The sequence below is a fragment of the Sesamum indicum genome, linkage group LG1 (assembly GCF_026168435.1).
Source record: "Sesamum indicum cultivar Baizhima isolate 11 linkage group LG1, ASM2616843v1, whole genome shotgun sequence".
Classification (NCBI taxonomy): Eukaryota; Viridiplantae; Streptophyta; class Magnoliopsida; order Lamiales; family Pedaliaceae; genus Sesamum; species Sesamum indicum.
The window spans coordinates 17,061,314-17,080,458 of record NC_142657.1 but is presented as its reverse complement, the minus strand read 5'-3'; the positions used below and the strand labels follow the sequence as shown (position 1 = coordinate 17,080,458).

At 30.6% G+C, this 19,145-nt stretch overlaps 2 protein-coding genes and 1 long non-coding RNA gene across 5 annotated transcripts; 1 reads left to right on the top strand and 2 right to left on the bottom strand.

Moving 5' to 3' along the window:
• The first annotated feature begins 1,037 nt into the window (after positions 1 to 1,037).
• On the top strand, positions 1,038 to 2,137 carry LOC105165303 (uncharacterized). The gene is made up of 2 exons (XM_011084276.3): positions 1,038 to 1,195; positions 1,559 to 2,137. Exons 1-2 carry the CDS (start codon positions 1,120 to 1,122, stop codon positions 1,915 to 1,917), a joined length of 435 nt encoding a protein of 144 aa, XP_011082578.1. The 5' UTR covers positions 1,038 to 1,119; the 3' UTR covers positions 1,918 to 2,137.
• On the bottom strand, positions 2,058 to 5,033 carry LOC148789496 (uncharacterized). Of its 3 annotated transcripts, none has more exons than XR_016064007.1 (3): positions 4,688 to 5,033; positions 4,226 to 4,292; positions 2,058 to 3,024 (listed from the first exon to the last, which is right to left on the bottom strand). It is a non-coding gene; the product is annotated as an uncharacterized LOC148789496 (long non-coding RNA). The 3 variants fall into 3 exon arrangements; XR_016064006.1 differs by lacking the exon at positions 4,226 to 4,292 and adding an exon at positions 3,170 to 3,298; XR_016064005.1 differs by lacking the exon at positions 4,226 to 4,292 and adding an exon at positions 3,170 to 3,273.
• An 8,957-nt stretch (positions 5,034 to 13,990) lies between these two features.
• On the bottom strand, positions 13,991 to 18,026 carry LOC105165285 (proteasome subunit beta type-4). The gene is made up of 7 exons (XM_011084252.3): positions 17,892 to 18,026; positions 17,737 to 17,801; positions 17,370 to 17,446; positions 16,203 to 16,332; positions 15,896 to 16,055; positions 15,582 to 15,767; positions 13,991 to 14,323 (listed from the first exon to the last, which is right to left on the bottom strand). Exons 1-7 carry the CDS (start codon positions 17,895 to 17,897, stop codon positions 14,210 to 14,212), a joined length of 738 nt encoding a protein of 245 aa, XP_011082554.1. The 5' UTR covers positions 17,898 to 18,026; the 3' UTR covers positions 13,991 to 14,209.
• Positions 18,027 to 19,145: the final 1,119 nt, after the last annotated feature.

Sequence of the window (19,145 nt, the reverse complement as noted above, 5' to 3'; positions counted from 1 at the left end):
GGATTTTGATCTAAGTTGCGTTTCATGTATGAATTTTGTGTTGTTTTATCTCATTTTTTATTATGAATTTTTGGAATAATTATATATATTTACACTCAATAATCTATGATCTATTTATATAAATTATTATTATTTTTTTAAAAAATTATACATACATTCTTTAAAAATATTTACATTATTTATCTAAATTATTTATACTTTGTAAAAATTACACATACATCCCCAACAAACATCAACATTATTACACAAATTACTTTTACTTTCTGGCTATAATAATTAAACATATTGTTGATAAAATTTGTATTTTTTTTTCCTGAGAATCTCCTAGTTATTTTAGAGAAATTAAAAAGAGATTCTTTCAGGAAAAAAGAGTATAAATTGTTCGTTTTTTTTTAGACGAAAAGGCATGTGATTTGGTTTTGTACGCAATAGTATGAAAAATTCCCACTTACTAAAAAGAATTAGTAGATCTGCTCCGACCAAGTTTAAGCAACCTACATAAAGAAGCCTAGAAATAGAGGGTTATAATATATTTAACTATATTCCTTCACTAAAAAGCATGCATAAAATAAAAGAGAAAAAGAGTAATTTGTCCGAAAAATTCTTATTCAAATCAGAATTAGTCCAATCCAATCAATAAATATAAATATAATGCACTTAACATATAATTAATTATTTTTTCTGAACCATACAGTACACCACTTACATAAAAGATGTATTACATGTACTTATGGTAATTGATTCATATCTGATTAATCTGATTTGAATTAGAATTTGTGGGGTCTTACAAATTTGGTGAAGAAAAGGCATTTCCACTTTAGTCAAGTGCTGCATGACTTTCAATGGATTGCACACAAATGTTACTGTTTTGGCCTTCCATTTATATTAATTACTATTATTATTATTATTATCATGTGATGATGGATAATGGATTCCACTTAATGATTGTGGGTGAAAAAATTAAATAAACGTTCACTATCATATATTTTTATCATTTTAATCAAAGTCTAGGTTTATGCTTTTGTGCTCTAAGAATATTTTACTTTTAAACATCTATATATATCCTCACTAACCTCATTCTTAATTATAATTAGTCTTAATTAAAGACTACTCAACAGTATGGGTTGCATAATCAGATCTTTGCTACTCATCCTTGCCTTGGCTCTTGTGAATGCTCAAGCAAGAACTTTGACAGGTAACAAACCCTCCCTCCAACCTCTAATTATATATATATATATATACTTCGACGAAAATAAGGTTTTATCTTTTTTACCGTTTTTGTCTACATAAGAGAAAGATAGAAATAAGTGTGTGTATGTTTTTAGAAATTTTATATATTAAATTTTGTATTTTGTTTTAATGTAAGATGAATAAAGATAAGTTAAAATACTATGAACTCCGTGTTTAAAATAAACATTCAGAGTATTTTTGACTGTTTTTCAAATTGGAAAAAGATGAAAATTAACAAAAAAAGGTGTAGGTTTTTGCTTCCTCGTATTCATGCAAATAGATATTGTTCTTTCATGTAAAAATCACCCGAGTATTACATATATTGCAGAAGACTATGACAATCTCAAGGCCAAGTATGGACGATACTTAGCGCCACCACCTCCGCCGAAATCAGCACCACCAACCAAGCAGGAGCCACCGCTGCTCCTTCCAAGTTCGAACAATTACGGCCGCCTCACGCCATCTCCCCCACCTCCAAAGCCAGCCACTCCGGTAATTCAAATGATCAGTTCTTGGACCGTCACATCAAGCGAAGAGAACAACTTTTTGACCCCAAAAATTTATGGGAATCGGGGATTATCGCCACCTCCCGCCCCAAAAGTGGCGCCACCCAAGCATGAATTATCTGGCAAAGGATTGGTGGAGTCGGAGCAATCATCGCGGAATCTCTTTGTCTCCTCAACCTGAGCTTGAAGGGCTTTGCATCAACCTCTATGCGTGTATCATAGTATGTTTTATGATCTAGCTTGTTTTGGTCCAATAAAAGCTGTAGGTATGTAAATTTTGTCTTTATTCATCTTACCTTTGCCACTCATGTGACAATGATGTAAGGTGAACTGTAATAGAGTGAAAGTGTGCTCTCATCTGACAAAGCTCAAAGAATGATAAGCAAGAGTTTGTTGGAGTATTACTGTTCCATAGAAATGCTATCTCCTGGTAAAAATAAGGTGGATGAGTGAATATTCTTACAGTAGAGCTGATAATGATCGGTTATGAAAAACAAGATGAAATTGTTTGTCAATGATGATCTTGGCATGAAAAATTGTGTACATAGTGGGCTCAGAACTGTATTATGAGATGGCAACAGGAACTGCATTTTGCGAACAAGAAGTTTGATAAATCATTTGCAGATAATTCTCTTGGGGATCGTTCTTATAGATTGTGAACTTGTGTAGAAAATATGAAAATATAGTAAATACAAGACAAGATATAATGGTTCAGAGAATTCTACTACATCCACGATCAGTTTCTATTACAGTAATTTCTTGTGAATTTTAATAAAAGACCAACCATCAACTATTTTAGCTGAAAATCAAAGAAATCGAGTTATAGTATTTTTATGAACCCTTATCAGATCCTCAAGCTCTCGGAATGCACTTCCAGTTCCAGTTTCTATGGTGAAATTTATTCACCACATCGATTTAAAGAAACGTGTAGATGCATCATTGGTAAAGATAAACTGAACTACTTTGAAGAGCATTCCAATTTCATGGATAATAATTAATTGCATCAAGACAATCAGTGAAAAACTTCATGCATTAATTCGGTCATTCAACAAACTGAACAACGGTACAATGAGACATCAGAATGCCACTTTCCTTATAAAAAAGTTCTTCTGATACATCCGGCGGAAGTTCAGTGGTTTAGAAATTCAGATCTTAGCATACAGCAGACATAGCATATCATAGGCTGCCAGGAGCGCCGCCTGACTGTTAAGGTCCAGATATAATACCTGAGAGCTCCTCTTTAGGACCCAATGAGGAGTTCTCATCGTCCCACATGTTATCCTATAAACTACATCCACAGAGCATGGAAACTAAGAGTCATAAGTTTTACATAACTCATACAAGCACCATCGATAACCAAATCAGATTAAATCAATAGAGTCAAAAACAGATTTCAGTTTATAAACATTTTCGGTTAAGAGACAAATACTTACATATAAACTCATCAAGAAAACACATTATCTCCTGAAATCACTGGTCTCAACGTAAGAACCTATAATCGTATGTTTCCTTCTAGCTTCAGCCGCTCAACAGTTCTCTAGCAAAGGGTAAACCATATGAACCTATTGAAAAAAAGCATCACAAAATAAAGGGCAAATTGCAATTTTCGTCCAGTTTCTTAGGGGCGGTGGCGTTTCCAGTCCAGGTCTATTCCAAAATAGAATTGTAGAACAGTAATTAAAAAAAATTGGCAATTTTAGGACAAATTACCCTAAATCAGCCGGAATTGTGCACGTTTGGGGCACGTGAGCGTCTGAAAATTGGGGGAAGCATACGTGGCCGGTTAAATAGATTACGTGTAAAAAAAAAGGGGGGGCAACATGACGTGGCAAGCTAACGTGGAAAAAAGGCCACATCAGCTTGCCAACGTGGAAAGTTTTGGAGGGAAAACAGAGGGCACGTCTTGCTTCCCTCAAATCCCTCTTGTCCAAAATCTCGGATTCCCCTCACTGGTCAGTGCTGATATGAACCATATGAAGAGGTGTGGTTGATTACTAGTATCTATAAGCGCTAAGCATTTCTTCTACTAAACCTGAAACTTTGATGATTATTAGCTTGCCTATAGAGATGCCTTGTTTCCTCCACCTGATACTGCTAAACAATACTTACTTGAAAACGGAAAATCATAGCGCACTGCTTAATATCCAAAATAGGAGAACACATGCATCTCCTTTCAAAGATCAAATTTCTACGACAACAATTTAACAGGAATATCTGCACTTGGTCGAATTTAACTTCAGTCATCAAGCAATCCCTTTTCTCTACTTTGGATTAATTTGCTGTATATCATTCTTGTGAGATACACATAAACCCTTCCAAAGAACCAATATGTAAATTCAAGGAGAAACCTAGAACATTGCCTGCAAACCATACTTTGAGATGCATCAAACTGAATAAGAAAGAACGAGTTCACTTAGATGCAGCCAAGGGGTAAAGTAAATATACACATCAGCTTGTAAGCAAAATGAGATGCATATTTCAGAACCAACCCCGCATATCAGCAGCTAAGACAATGCAATCTTTGTACTTGGTGCCAACCACTTCAGATATGGATATCTACACAAAAACAAACCCAATTGCAAACTCCATGACACCCACACATACTCAGACAATCGAATAAACAAGCAAAAACAGACATTATATTATCTATACATTAAAAAAATCAAAAAATAAATCTCAAGTTATGCTCCGGTTGTATGCTTCCGTCTCTAGTCCAATTGTACCATTCAAAATCGCCTCAGCTAAAAATCCTAACAGATAAAAAATCGAGTCCACTCAAAGAAACAGAAAGCAGAAGGAGTTGTTTGAGAATCGGCTTCGAAGCCGAGCAAATTGTTCATTGCTGGAGTTGAATCGGCCAACCGTAATCATTTAACCCCCAAGAACGAACAATGAAAAGAAACTCGTGTCCAGTTGCATGAAATGAGAAGGTGGAGAAAGATAAAACTTACAGTCAGATTCCAAATGCATGCAGCATTGTTGAGAGATTTGAGAAAATCTACTTCATTGTATATTTGGCACTCTCCTCGCACACAAAATACATAAAGAAATCGAAGAATGAAGGAGAAGTGGTTCAGATTGGGGGTTAGTGTCCTCCTTCTCTGAGTCCGGCAGCCGGTGATGGTGGTGGCAGTGGGCGGCACGCCGTTTGATCTATCACTATATCCAACGGTGTCAGGACTATTGATCGATCACCACGTAGGATCAGACGCTGTCCTATGTGTGAAGTAACTTGATAGGTGGCTCGTTGTCATTGTCCAAAACTCATGTGACATGTCACATTATCCGACGAGGAGAGTAATGTGGCCGACAAGCCATTGCATCTATCCTAAAATTATTGCATATATATGTAGGTGGCATTTATTATTATTTTTTTATTGAAAAAGGACGGTAACCTCCTAATTTTTTTACATCTATATTAATTTTTAATTTTTAAAGAAAAGCCAATTCATACTCAAGAAAAAAATAAAATAATTAATTTATTTAATTTTTTAAAATTTATATTAATAAATAAATTAAAATTTTCTTTTTTATTAATGTAATATATTGATTTATGTATTTTATTTTTATTTATAATATATTTTAAAGTATAAAAAAATATTTATTATATGCACGTACAAATGATGTAGCACAATAACTAATTATGTATAATATGAATTTCCGATTTGGTTAACAAACTTATTATCTGTATTTTCTTAAACAAAATTTTCATAAAAACTAAACAACTAGGCTATTTAAACTTGTCATGCAATAAATGCATTGTTATATATGTAGTTCAACAGCAAACGTTGTAAAATAAAAATATTCTATGCAACTTATTTGTAACGATAAGCTGATAAGAGCTTATTTTAAACCCTTGCAAACATTCTCTTAAATGATTTCGAAATAAACTGTGTGGTGCTAATTGATCCCAATATGCATCAAAGTTTTATATGTATAATTTTTTACTTCATACTATTGAAAAAAGATTTAAAAATTTATATATATATATATATATTCATGTTACAAGGGTCGAATTTATTTTATAGAATGATATATATATATATATTATATAATACATAGGATTATTTAATTAATTAATAGGTGAAACAACCTTCTTGTCTGGCTGTCTATTAAAGTACATAAAAAAATATTAATGAGTGCTTTTATCATAATATGAAGTGTCAATATAACTTCCATTAATATGTATACATACATATATGCATGCATCATTAAACAATATTGTCGCGTCCTTTTCAAATTGAATATATTTGTTTAGGAGAAGATGATCATCAATCATAAAAAAATTCCATTTCTAGTAGGGGTAATAAAAAAATTTAAAAAATTTTTTTATTTGAAAATTTCTGCAAGGCAGATGTATGAAAACCATAAGTGTGTGTACGTACGTAGGGAATATATATATATATATATATATATATATCAATTGTTAATAATATTGGAGGACGCACATACTGGAATATTATTATTGAAAATTTAATAATGGTATTAAATATTTTGTAGAATTGATCTATATGATACATATCTTGTACATGCACTCATATCATAATCTTTTATGCATAAATTAAGAGCTTAAATATTTTTAGCACATACTTTATTATATGATCACGATAAAATTACTAAAATTTTCTAATTAATGGGTAAACTATAAACTGCGACTACTTTTTTTGAGATTTAGTGTAATTATAAATACTTTATTATTATTTAAAAAATTATAAACACTTTCTTATATGAAAAATAATTATATAGCACGTGACAGTAAAGTGGACATTACTATTTTACCCTTACTGAAATTTTTTAAAAAATAAAAAAAATATATTTGAAGAATGTAAAAAGAGAAAAATTGGGGTGGGTAAAATAAACAATAAATAGGGAATATTAGTTGAGAAAAATATTTTAAAAAATCATAAAGTATAGATAAAAATATAATTTATAAACTAAAATGGTATATTGGTCAATTCACCACAAATATTAGGTAAAAATCTAACGGAGTATAAAGTAATGATTTTGTTGTTAGACGAACGTTAAAATCAGAAAATATTTATAATTTTTTAACAAAATAAAAAAATAATTATAATTATACTAAATTTCACAAGATGCGCCTAACTTGAAATGTCAATATTATAAGTTCCATTAATACACGGATACATCACGTGTTGTTAGAAAACGAGACATGCCTTTCACATTAAATGCACTTGGTCCAGTGAGATATGACTGATCATAAAAGTATATATGATTCATGAAATATCAATAGGTCCGATTTTTAGTTGAGGTATCTTACTACAAGACAGTCAAAACTCAAAAAGATTTACTCAGAAGTTCTCTGTAAGATCAATGATCTCTAGGCCTAATCGTTAAGATTGTGGTCTCATCATTTAGTTTAAAATTATAGATTCGAGTTACATTGAATGTGTAGGTGTTAGTCTCATATTTATATAAATTTATTGTAATTTATTATATGATAATTTTTAATTATATTGATATATTGATTGAATTGAGGTATTGTTCATTTGTTTAATTTATCAAAATATAAATCTAATAATATAATTACTACTTCTATCTAAAAAAAAAAAAAAAGAAGTCCTCTCTAGACTAACATATGGAAACGATAAGTGCGATACAAAACTATAGAAAAAAGTTATAATTGCTCGTCCTGTAAATATAAGGGATTTGACATTTTTGGTCCAATTGATATTCATTTTGACGATAAAAAATAATAATTTAAAAAAATGACACATTCAGGACATTTGTCACCAAAAATCTCACATGCATGTCAGATGACAGCTGTAAACTGGGGACATTTTCCGATGAAGTTGGCAATGTTTGACAGCAAATATTCTTATTGTGGACCAAAATAAATTTCAAGTGGACTGAAAATGTTATCTCCCTATATTTATAGGATGAAAATTGTAATTAACTCCTGAACTGCACACTAAATATTATCATAAAAAACTTTACATTGATACCAATATTTTTGAATAATTGGTATGATAAATCGGTTGATAGAATATATAATTTGATTTTATACTGCAATGTATTCTATACATATTCTATTCGCATCAACGATCTATTATACATATATGCACTAAATGCACATACTTCTATCATAATATAATTTTATTATTATAAAAAAATACACAATAATAAATAATTAGATTGAGAAATATAAAAGTTCATAATTTAAAACAATAAATAAAAATAAAATCATCTGGATAAGGTAGATAGTTATTAAAAAAATAAAAAGAACAGATATAGGAGATGACATTTTATATTTAATTTATAAAAATTAGAACTTAGGAAAAAAACTGGTAAATTTTTTTTTATATTTTATTTGTCTTAATATATTTATTTTCTTAAATTATAATATTCAGAAATTAAATTCAAAAAACTTACTTTTTGCTTAAAATGCCTTTAACTTTTATTTTTAAAAGCACCACTTCCTACCCAATCTATTAAATATTAATTTTTATTGAATAAATATTTTTATATACTAAACTAATTTACTATTAAGTCATTGTTATCATTTAAATTATTATAATAGTATATTTTATTTAATCTTAGTACTATGTTGTTCTATAAATAGATTAGATATATATATAAAAAAAAATAAGTTAGATTAAAAGGGTAATTTTATCATTAAAAATTATTCTAAGTAGAGATATGCATCTATTTAACTTTTGTGTAAAAACTCAAGTACCAATAGGGGCGTTTATAAAAAGTCATGTATCAATTTAATATTTATGAAAAAATTCAGACATCAATTATATCACTTGCAAAAATTTATATATCAATTTAACAATAACACTAAAACTCGGGTGCTAAAATAATTTTTACTCTATATATATCTCTTCACTGATTTGAAAATGATAACTTCAACTCGAATATTTTAACATTAATTGTTTTTTCAACATTTTGCCATATACATATTTAATTTATGTATATATGCTACATGTGTTGATTCAAAATGACTTCATTTTCAAATGTAGTACATTTGTTTTAATGAAAGATGAATCATCGTACGAATTTCATACATTTGTTTTAATGAAAGATGAATCATGGTACGAATTTCATCATGAAATATCAATATATAGGCCCCTCTTTTAATTGATCAATATATCTCTTTTTAATTCACATGTGCGTAAATTTCGCACTACCGACACTCAGAGTTATTTCTTTATTCAATATGGTATTATCGACTCTAGTGGTGACCCCTAACTTCTATGTACGCAATTGTCTTTTTAAGGAGAACCTAACTTTAATCATTATTGTTATGAAGGGTCATCGTTCATTGTGAAATTCTATCATTCAGACCGTTGTTTGAGTGTTTTTCTAAATATTTTCCTTTATCAAGAAACTTAATTTATCTAACTTTCATATTCGTTGTAGATTTGATTTAGGTCTAATAGTTGGCCACATTATTGCTAGTATGTTGGGATATCTTTAGGCAAGTTTCATCAGCTTCTGAGCCGGTCTGAAATTTATCCTATTTTAGGACATGTTGACTTAAGTCAAAGCTCTTTATTCTAAATAATATAAACTCGGGTATATATATATATATATATATGTATATATATATATTAGGAAATCCAATGATATTTAAGTTAGATGGAGTTTTAGATTAAGCTTCTCAACGTCAAAATGTACACCTGTCAAATTAATGGTATATGCCAACTGGCATTTAGAAAGGGTTAATGAAAATTTAAGTTTTGATTACAGTTATTAATATTCGTTAAGGTTTTACCAATGATCAAAATTTTTATCAGAATTTTGAACTATAGTAAATATTTTGACCTCACTTGTAAAAACAACGACTAATATCCATTGCACAGTCGTGAGTAATTATTATCCACCATAATTTCTTACTTTAAACCATATACAATGAAAAGCCATATTTCTTCTAACGAGCAAATAATGGAAACCACAAGCATAGAGTAGTATTTATGCTATATAAACTACTTTTGGTAAACAAAATATGAATTGACTCATATGCCCTTACTTATATTTCTTTTTGCCATAAATACCTATGTACGTGTAAATAAAATCTGATCAGCTATTTATGTTAATATTTTTCTATTTCATTTAATAAACAAATTAATATAATGGAAATTTTAAATCGTCCATATATATGAAGCATGCTTCAGTCACTAAATATTTTATTAATAATATTGGACTACTAAAACTTTATGGTATATATTAAAAAACTTTGAAGAATGAATATAATTATAAATTAGTCCCAAGTAATTCTACAAATGTGGATGGTTGAATTATGTAATATGTATGGAGGAAACAGTCATCATGTGTAGGTGAAAATTGTACAAACATATTTCATACATAAATGTTTACACGTAAAAGACAAGTTTGTCAACATTGGACTGTTCATCTTGTCTTTTGCTCAATTTCCGTCCATTGTATCACACTGTTCCTTCCATTTTGAATGAGAGGAAACCCCAAATTTGTACAAGTCCACGCCCATATTATAACTAATAAATAAATAAAACATATAACAAAAGAAAAATAAAATTATTGTCATGCATATGACTTAATATATATATATTTGTTGCATGTAGAAAATACCAATTAAATTTAGCGCATAGTTGACAAATTGTTGGAGGTGGAGATCATGGACCAAATTAAAGTATATATAGAAAGTTGAAATAAAAATACCATAATTAATTAATATTGTTTATGTTCCACCGTTTTGTTCCTTCTTCACCTACCCTCCATCTTCCACTATTTATTTAACAATTACACATTTATTAAAACACTTCACCTATATATATAACTCTACCTTAAATCTAGTTCGCACTCAAAAAATTATATTTTTATCAAATGATTAATTATTATAGTTAAAAGAAAAAAATTGTATTAAATACAAATCAATTACCACTTCACAAGGGTCATTTGCCATTGTTTCTATAAGTGTAGCCAAAACCATGACGAATGTTTTGGCTATGGCCAAAATTTTTTTGGCTAATATTAATTAATCATGGTAAAAATTTAATTAAGTTTTTATTTTGATTTTGTTTAATCATAGTTAATAATATTGCTTTACCACGATTTTTAAGTTATAGTCATTTATAGTGTACGAAAACTCAATTTTTTTATAATAAAACTTGAACTAATCACATAATAAGTATATTATATTTGCTACGTGATGGATTAATACAATATGAACAAGAGTTTTGGCGTCTATATATAAGTGAAGGGCTGACACCTTCACTGGCAACCTCAAACCCAACTCGTCCGGAGTTTGTCTACCATCGTCATGCTCAGGGTGTTCATACTTCTTACACTTTTCTCTGTTGCTACAATTCATGCCAGAAATTTGCCAGGTCAGCTCTCTCTCTCCCTCTCTCTCTCTCTATATATATATATGTTAGTGATAATTTGGTCTTAATTTGTGCAGACGATGAGTATATGAGAAAGACCAGTGCAGGCAGTACTGAGCTTAAACTGTTTACGGGCAGCCGTCCAACTTCAGTACGAGAAAACCTGTGCAAGTGGCTTATTGCTATAACGAATAGCATGTTGGTGAAAATTTGCGATCATCACAAGAACATGGGACCGGTTGGGAGACCGTCGAGGCCGCCGCCGCCGCCCCCGAGGCCGCCGCCGGGATCCCGTCCGGTTGCATATATTCAGATGCACTCACCAGGAACAGCCTCTGAAGTCATCGTAATTAATCAAATCCTGAATTAATCTGCTAGCTTAAAACTTGCTTCTAGCTAGCAGCTTAATTTAATCTCCTTTTCTACTAGCAGCTTTGTATTGGTATGTTAGGTTGCAATATTGTGTGCGAGTATTTTTATGTGGGGTAATTAAGGTATTTGTGTGTACGTACTGCTCCTAATGTTAATTTGTTCAAGTGATCCATATATATGTTATGTTTTCTTAACACATTAAATTAAGAATAAGTGTTGTGATAATATGTTATATTTGTTTCATGTCAATTGGAGAAGAGAAAATTTTTGTCCAAATTAAACTTGATCGAACTAAATTGATCATGTAATAAGTGTAATTAACTTTTATCAATGTGATTGATTGTTTCCCTTAAACTATACACTAATTAAATAATAAATATATTATAAGTAGTATTACATAGTTAGTTGAGATAAGCTGATTAAATTGAATGTGAATTAGAATTGTTGAAAGTGTAGTTGAATGATTATTAGTGAAGGGAAGAAGAGAATGTGTTGAACAGCTTGGAAAATATGTATATTGAAACTAGTGAGTTATGATCGTTAGTTCGTTAATTGTTTAATGCTAATGTGCGTGCCTAATAAATTAATCTTAAAAAGATTAGTTGTTTGTTTTTTTATTTAGAGGTTTCTTAATATTAGTTCAAAATATTGTATTAAAAGTTGAAAATATAAAGATCATGTTGGAGAAAGGAAAATTTTGAATGATTTTATTAAATTAAATTGTTTTCTAAACTTTTCATCTAATTATAGCACGCGAAGATCAACTATTTGAGTGTGTGGTAAAAAAATATACTTATTGAAAAGTGTGATTTTAGAAAGGTAAAAAAATTAAAATGTAAAAACTGTGAGTATATAAAAATAACAGTTATAAATAGAAAAAAACTTATGTGAAAATATTTAATAAAAGAATTGGTATATTATTAATTTATTTGATTTCATTATAGGAGGGCATATTCGGAATATGCAAAAATGAATTAAGACAAAGATTATTAAAAAAAAACTAATTTGCAAAAATGGCTTAAGCCTCGATAAGAACCTTCTCACCTTGTTACAGTAAACTTAAAAGAAAAATAAGCATATATTGTATTTTCAAACACATCTATTTTATTTAAATGACAATTTGAAAATATGTAATTTAAAATTTTTACAAACACCCCTTGTTTTGTTACGAAGACTACATCAAAGAATGGAAAATTTTATTTGGCAACATCTTCAGCTGTCATGTGATTTATTTATTAGGCATTAGGTAGTGAGTCAGAGGATGTATGCTGTCGGAATCCCACTTGGCTTTGACTAAGCTTTTGCACTTTGCAAATCACCACTCAAAAACAATATGTAACTCCAAGTATTTCAATCATATATTCATAAATCTTTTAAAATATTATATTTAATACTTTTAATTATTATTTTCGTTCAACAAATAAGTTTCTCAATTAATCAAAATTCATGAAAATTTATTGATATTAACAAAAAAAATTGAATGAAAATTCATATTTACCTACAATTGACTTATTATTAAGTTATTGCAGGTTAAATAAATTTTTCGATCAAACTACTTTTATACATTCTCACACGTGCTAATACATATTAAGTAAATATTCACCCTTATAATGATAGTGATCTGTAATAAATCAGTATAAAGTTAATCGAGTACAAATATAAAATTTTGTTTAATTTTTTTTTATTAATATCAATAAATTCTGTAAATTGATGAATGGACAAATCTATTTATTAGACAAAAACAAAAGTTAAGAATATCCCTGAATTAAATACTAGCGCTCATGTTTATGCATAATTTTCATTTTAATATAATTATTTAATTAAATAAAAGAGAAGAAACATAAAATATTTAAATAATTAAACCGATAAAGTAAATAAATTTTAAACATGTATAAATAAAAAAAAATAACGAAGTTAATTAACTAATAAGATAACTTATAAAATAATAAATATATCTAAAGACACTTTAATCAATCTACATATTGTTAACCAAAATTAATTACTCTAAAGTGTTAAACCTTAATAAATTATGTAAACATCATTTGTTTTATTATACTGATTATCATGGCACGCAGTTTTCACGAGCATATAAAAAAACTTTGGTGTGAGATGATAAGAAAAAAAAAATTATATAAAAAAATAAATTATAATAAATATGGAAAGTAAAGTGAGAAAAATTAGGGTAATAAGTAGTTAAAAAAATAATTAGAAAACTATTAGAAAATATTGAAATTACTAATCTGACAAAAGATTCTTAAAGAGAAGAAATGAAAGGAAGGACAAATTAGGACAATCTAAAGTTGGTATGATTAAAGGATTTTTTTTTATAATGATATAGATAGTTCCCGTCCTTGGTAGATTACATATCAACTATAAAAAAGAAAATGCAACTCGTCATATAATTTTATTTAATTCGTCTGAATTTGATTGGAACTAGATTTTCATCGTAAACAAAATGCACATGATACAACTATGCTAGAAATTCGGTCTATTTTAATTTTCAATGATTATAATAATAAGCCGTGCTTTCCTTTAGCTGCAATTTTCACAACCCCATAAATCAACCACTTTCCAGCTAAACCATACACGTGAAACCATAGTTTACACATTTTTCCAATTTTTTTCAAAAGATATGGCAAAAAATCAAGAAGGTTTACAATGCACAACACCACTAAGTGCCACAGTCAAACAGAAATACAGATCTAGCATGTTTCAGGTCAAGATCTTACACAATGCTGAGAAGTTTTGGCATAGTAAAATTTCCAAGTGATAGAACTACCATGAACCTTCCGCACCTACGGTGGGATTCTTGAATGCAGAGAAGTCCCAGAAAGTTTTCAATGAGTAGGGTTGCGAAATTGTGACACCTGCCTCTGTGATTTTTGCAATCTGGAAATTAAGATCCGTTATTAGTACAAAGTAAAGGGTGGTTGTAGGGGCATAGTGAAAAGCAAGGTAACAACTGAAATTGAAAAAATTTAGTCGAGCATTTGTCAATATGCTGGTGGAAGGAAGTTCGGCGTTTTCAAAATTCAGATGTACCATATCATAAGCAGCCAGGAATGCTATAACTAACATCAGTCTAGTATTCTTTTACCATCTTTTAAGTTTAGTTGAGGAAGTGAATGCATCCAAACTCCACTCTGTCTAGAGAGCATACCTCATCCCAGAGTTTATTAATTTCCAACTGACAATTCACAAGTTATATTTTAGATTCATGCCAAAGATTGACCAACTTCTGCAATTCATGTCCCTCTGTTTAATTTATGCATTCCCACCTCTAGAATTCATACAATACCTATCCAGATTCTTTTCCCATTATTATGAATCAAACCTCCACAGTTAAACAACTGAATGTCAACACTGTCACATCATCTGAACAATGTTCATTTACCACCTCCACCGTTAAACAACTGTTGTCAACACTGTCACATCATCTGAACAATGTTCATTTACCACCTCCACTGTTAAACAACTGTTGTCAACACTGTCACATCATCTGAACAATGTTCATTTACCACCTCCACTGTTAAACAACTGAATGTCAACACTGTCACATCATCTGAACAATGTTCATTTACCACCTCCATGAAACTATACCTTGGCCATCCTTGAGAACCAAAGCGACAATCCTTTTAGTTTGATTATGTTTTTTAAGTCGTGTCATGTCATATGTTTTCTATTTTCTCATCTCATGTTAACAACTTTTTGCGTCTCCAAGCAAATGAATGGATTATTCACCTAGTTGAACTCAAAATAAAATCTAGTATGCCATACATCATCTGCCATTTTATACCAGAAGGAAAAATAGCAGACTTGCCCAAGAGGTGCATACATGCATCATCACAAGCAACAACAGGGTATGACTTCGTACCAGACCACATGCAGCCCCAACTGGCAATAAAGGTCCAGATATAATAATACGTGAAACTGTGATAAGGTTCCAAATCAAAAAACTACGTCACTGATATGATAACTCATGAAATCAATTTGAAAAAGTCCTACATTTAATGGCTCTTCTTGGCCCTCTCAACTTCAAGAAAACATTAGCAGACAAAGAAACTTAAACGAGGCGTTCAAAAATAGTAATAGTGAAACAAACCAACTAAGGAGAACCCAAGTTTACATTATAAAGATGAACCCATACCTGAAGTTTGTTAACAGCTGATCTATCACGATAAAGAAGCACACGCATGCATTTCTCCAGTAATTTTACGCCCTCTTCAAAAGTCAAGTTTTCATGCCATTCATCACGTAAAATAGGCCGAGCTAGATGATTACCAAACCCAGTTGCCACATGGTTGTCTTCATAATGTACACCAATCATGTTAACCTGAAATTAGACCACCAAAAGGGGGGAGGAAAAAAAAGGAGGAAAAAGAAAAAAGAAACAAAGACACTCAGCTAGACATCAAAACTAAATAGCATACGAAATAAAATATTTTAGAAAATAATACATACCGTTCCGAGATACTTCTGTCCATTTTTAACACCACCAAGTACAAGTGAATTCCATAAGGGGTTGAACTTGTTACGACGATTGTACATCACCCTCGTTAAATAGTTATGCACTTCTTTAGGACCCAAGGAGTTCCCATCGTCCCACATGTTATCATATAAGCTACATCCAAAGAGCATGCAAAATCAAGAGGCATAACTTTTCCATAACTCGTACAAGCACCATCAGCAGCAAAACCAAAATAAAACAACAGGGTCAAGAACAGGATTCAATTTAGAAAACATTTTCAGTTAAGATAGATATACTTACATAAGCTCGTCAAGATAACGCATTATCTCCTGAAAATCACTGATCTCACCACTAGCACCTATAATAGAATGTTTTCCCACTGGCTTCAATCGCTCCACAGTTTTGTAGCGAAGCGTGGAACCGTATGAACCTATCAAAGAAAGCATCATCAATAAATATCCATGATACCCAATGATTACAAAACAAATTATAACACCAAATAAATACAAGCTAAACATTTTCGACCAACATCATTTTCAAGCAACAGCTACTATCACTTGGATTATGAGGTATTTGAGATGAAGTGGAGCACCACTTCTCATACTTTGTTTACCAATTTTCAAGAACCAAAGGTACCATATGAATCAACATCACCTACTTTGCAACTTCACCAAGAAAGTATTCCACATATATGACCAATGTAAAGTACTCCACATATACGACCAATGTAAAGTACTCCACATATATGACCAATGTAAACTTGGCAAGTCGTGAAAATAGACTTTACCAGGAGTTCATATTGTCAATTCACTACAGAAGAGCTTTGCAAAAAAAGGGGTTGAACAAAAAGCAAAACAAAAGGAAGGTGCAACATCTTCATAATTTTAGTACGGTAGAGTTTTACTTTTTCTCCAGTATTATATAGCAAATCATCCACAATAGGAGAGGTGGTTGATATGTAGCATCTGTAAGCTTTTTTCCTACTAAAGCAGCGCATTTGATCAGAATTAGCTTGCCTGTATAACAACCCTGTTTTCTTCACCTGATAATGCTATTAGCTTGGGAGAAAACAATACTTAAATGGATAAAATTTGATAACACATGCACAAATAAAAACCATAGCATACTGCTTAATATCCAAAACCCTAGCGCACATACCTCTCCTTTTCATATATCAAAATTTATACGATAACAACAATTTGAGAGGAATGTTCACACGTCAAAATTTAACTTCAATTAGAAAGTAGTCCACTCTCTCTACTCTGGATTTGCTGTATATTATTTTTCTAATATATACTAAAAGTCTGTAAAGCTCAAAAATCAAGTAGGAGAACTAGGACATATCTTACAACCTACACTTGGACCGATCAAATTGAATCAAAAGAACCAGCTCACTTATTAAGTCGGAGGGGTAAATGTACATTATACACTGAAATGCAAACAAAGATGCATATTTGAGAATCCAACCTCCCATATCAGCAGCCAAGAGAATGCCATCTTTGTACTTGATGCCGACCACTGAGGTCCCCGTCACATATGGATACCTACACCAAAACGCAGCCCAGTTACAAATGCCACGATATCCACTTATTCACAGATAAACAAATAAATGATAAAAAAAAAAAGAAGGAAAATTTGCTCACATTAATTTACGTATAAATAAAATATCAATATAAATCAAGCTATGTATGTGCTATATGCTTTCATTTCTAGTGTAATTCTACCATCCAAAATCGGATTAGCTAAAACCCTACTTTCATAAAAACCTCGGGAACACTCAATAATCAGATCTTTACAAGTAAATGAAGCAAATTCCCAGAAACAGAAAGCATACAGAGTTCTTTGAGAATCGGCTTCGGAGCCGAGCAAACTGTTCATAGCTGGAGTTGAATCGGCCAACTGCAATCATTTAAACCCCAAAAAAAAAGTCAAAAAATGAATTGGTTTACGATTAGATGAAAGGAAAACGCGGAGAATGATCAAACTTACATTCATCTTCGAAATGTATGCAGCGATTTAGGGATTTGAGAAATTTCCCTTCTTCGTGTATTTTGGTGCTCTCCTCCTATTATGAACTCTGTTTTCCCTTCGCTCAAGAAAGAACTGGGCCTCGTTTGTGTGAGATTGGGCAGCTTCCGCTCCGGCCCATTAGCCCATATTATTTACTCTAAGCGGACCAAAGAGACCCGGTTGGCCCATTTTAGTTGAGCACGATGACCCAACTAGAAGCCTACTTGTCAAATAAAGTTAATTTCAAATTTTATTATATTATTACTAGTTAGTATGGGAGAATTATCTTGTAAAAAAAATTAATAAATAAAAAATTATAGATAATTGAATTTTTATAGTACAAAAAATGATTAATTAATAATCAATTTAAAATTTAATATGACTATAATTAATAACAAATAACTATTCTTAGATATAAACAATAAACTTAAAATTTTCTAAATTTAAATAAAATATAATGATAAAATAAGTATTTATAGACTTATCTAAAATTGAATTTCAAAGAGAATAATTTCTTATATGAGAAAATAGAATAAAAAGAGGCATCCAAATATAGGCATATATAATTAAGTAGACATAAGACATTTCCCCTCCCTAGCTACTCCAAAATCAATAGCATGTTGATGAAGAGGGATCACACAATTTCAGGGCATCATCTCATGACTTGAAATTGAAAACGTCCATGTTGATGAATGATAAAAGGGACTGTCCGTCACATGTTCCGTTTTGTAATTAAATGAGAGATGTATGTAAACCAGGTTGTCACCCCTAATCTCCCCACCCCAATTTCTATATATATTCTTTGTCGCCTCCACTCACTCACACACACTGTGCAATAGATCCCATTCAGATTTGATGGCCCAAATCACAATAGCACCGCCACATGCTTCTGCTAATTACTCGCTTTACCCAAACACCGCCACCACATTTTATTTATTGTTCTAATGTTGTCACAAATTACATCGAGTCATGTTCATTCAATGCTATATATATAGTTTATGTAATTTACATACTTCCCAAAAGTAGTTTATAAACATAATGACAAATTAACATATATACTTTAATATAAAATATAATCTCAAATTTGAATTGAATGTTTACTTAATTTGAATCATACTTAATACAAGTGCCTCAAAAAATTAAAGTGCAAAATTCAAACTTAAAATGACCATTTCGTCTCAACAAAATTAAATTTCAATGATTTTATGTCGGAAACTTTAGAATGATAAGATT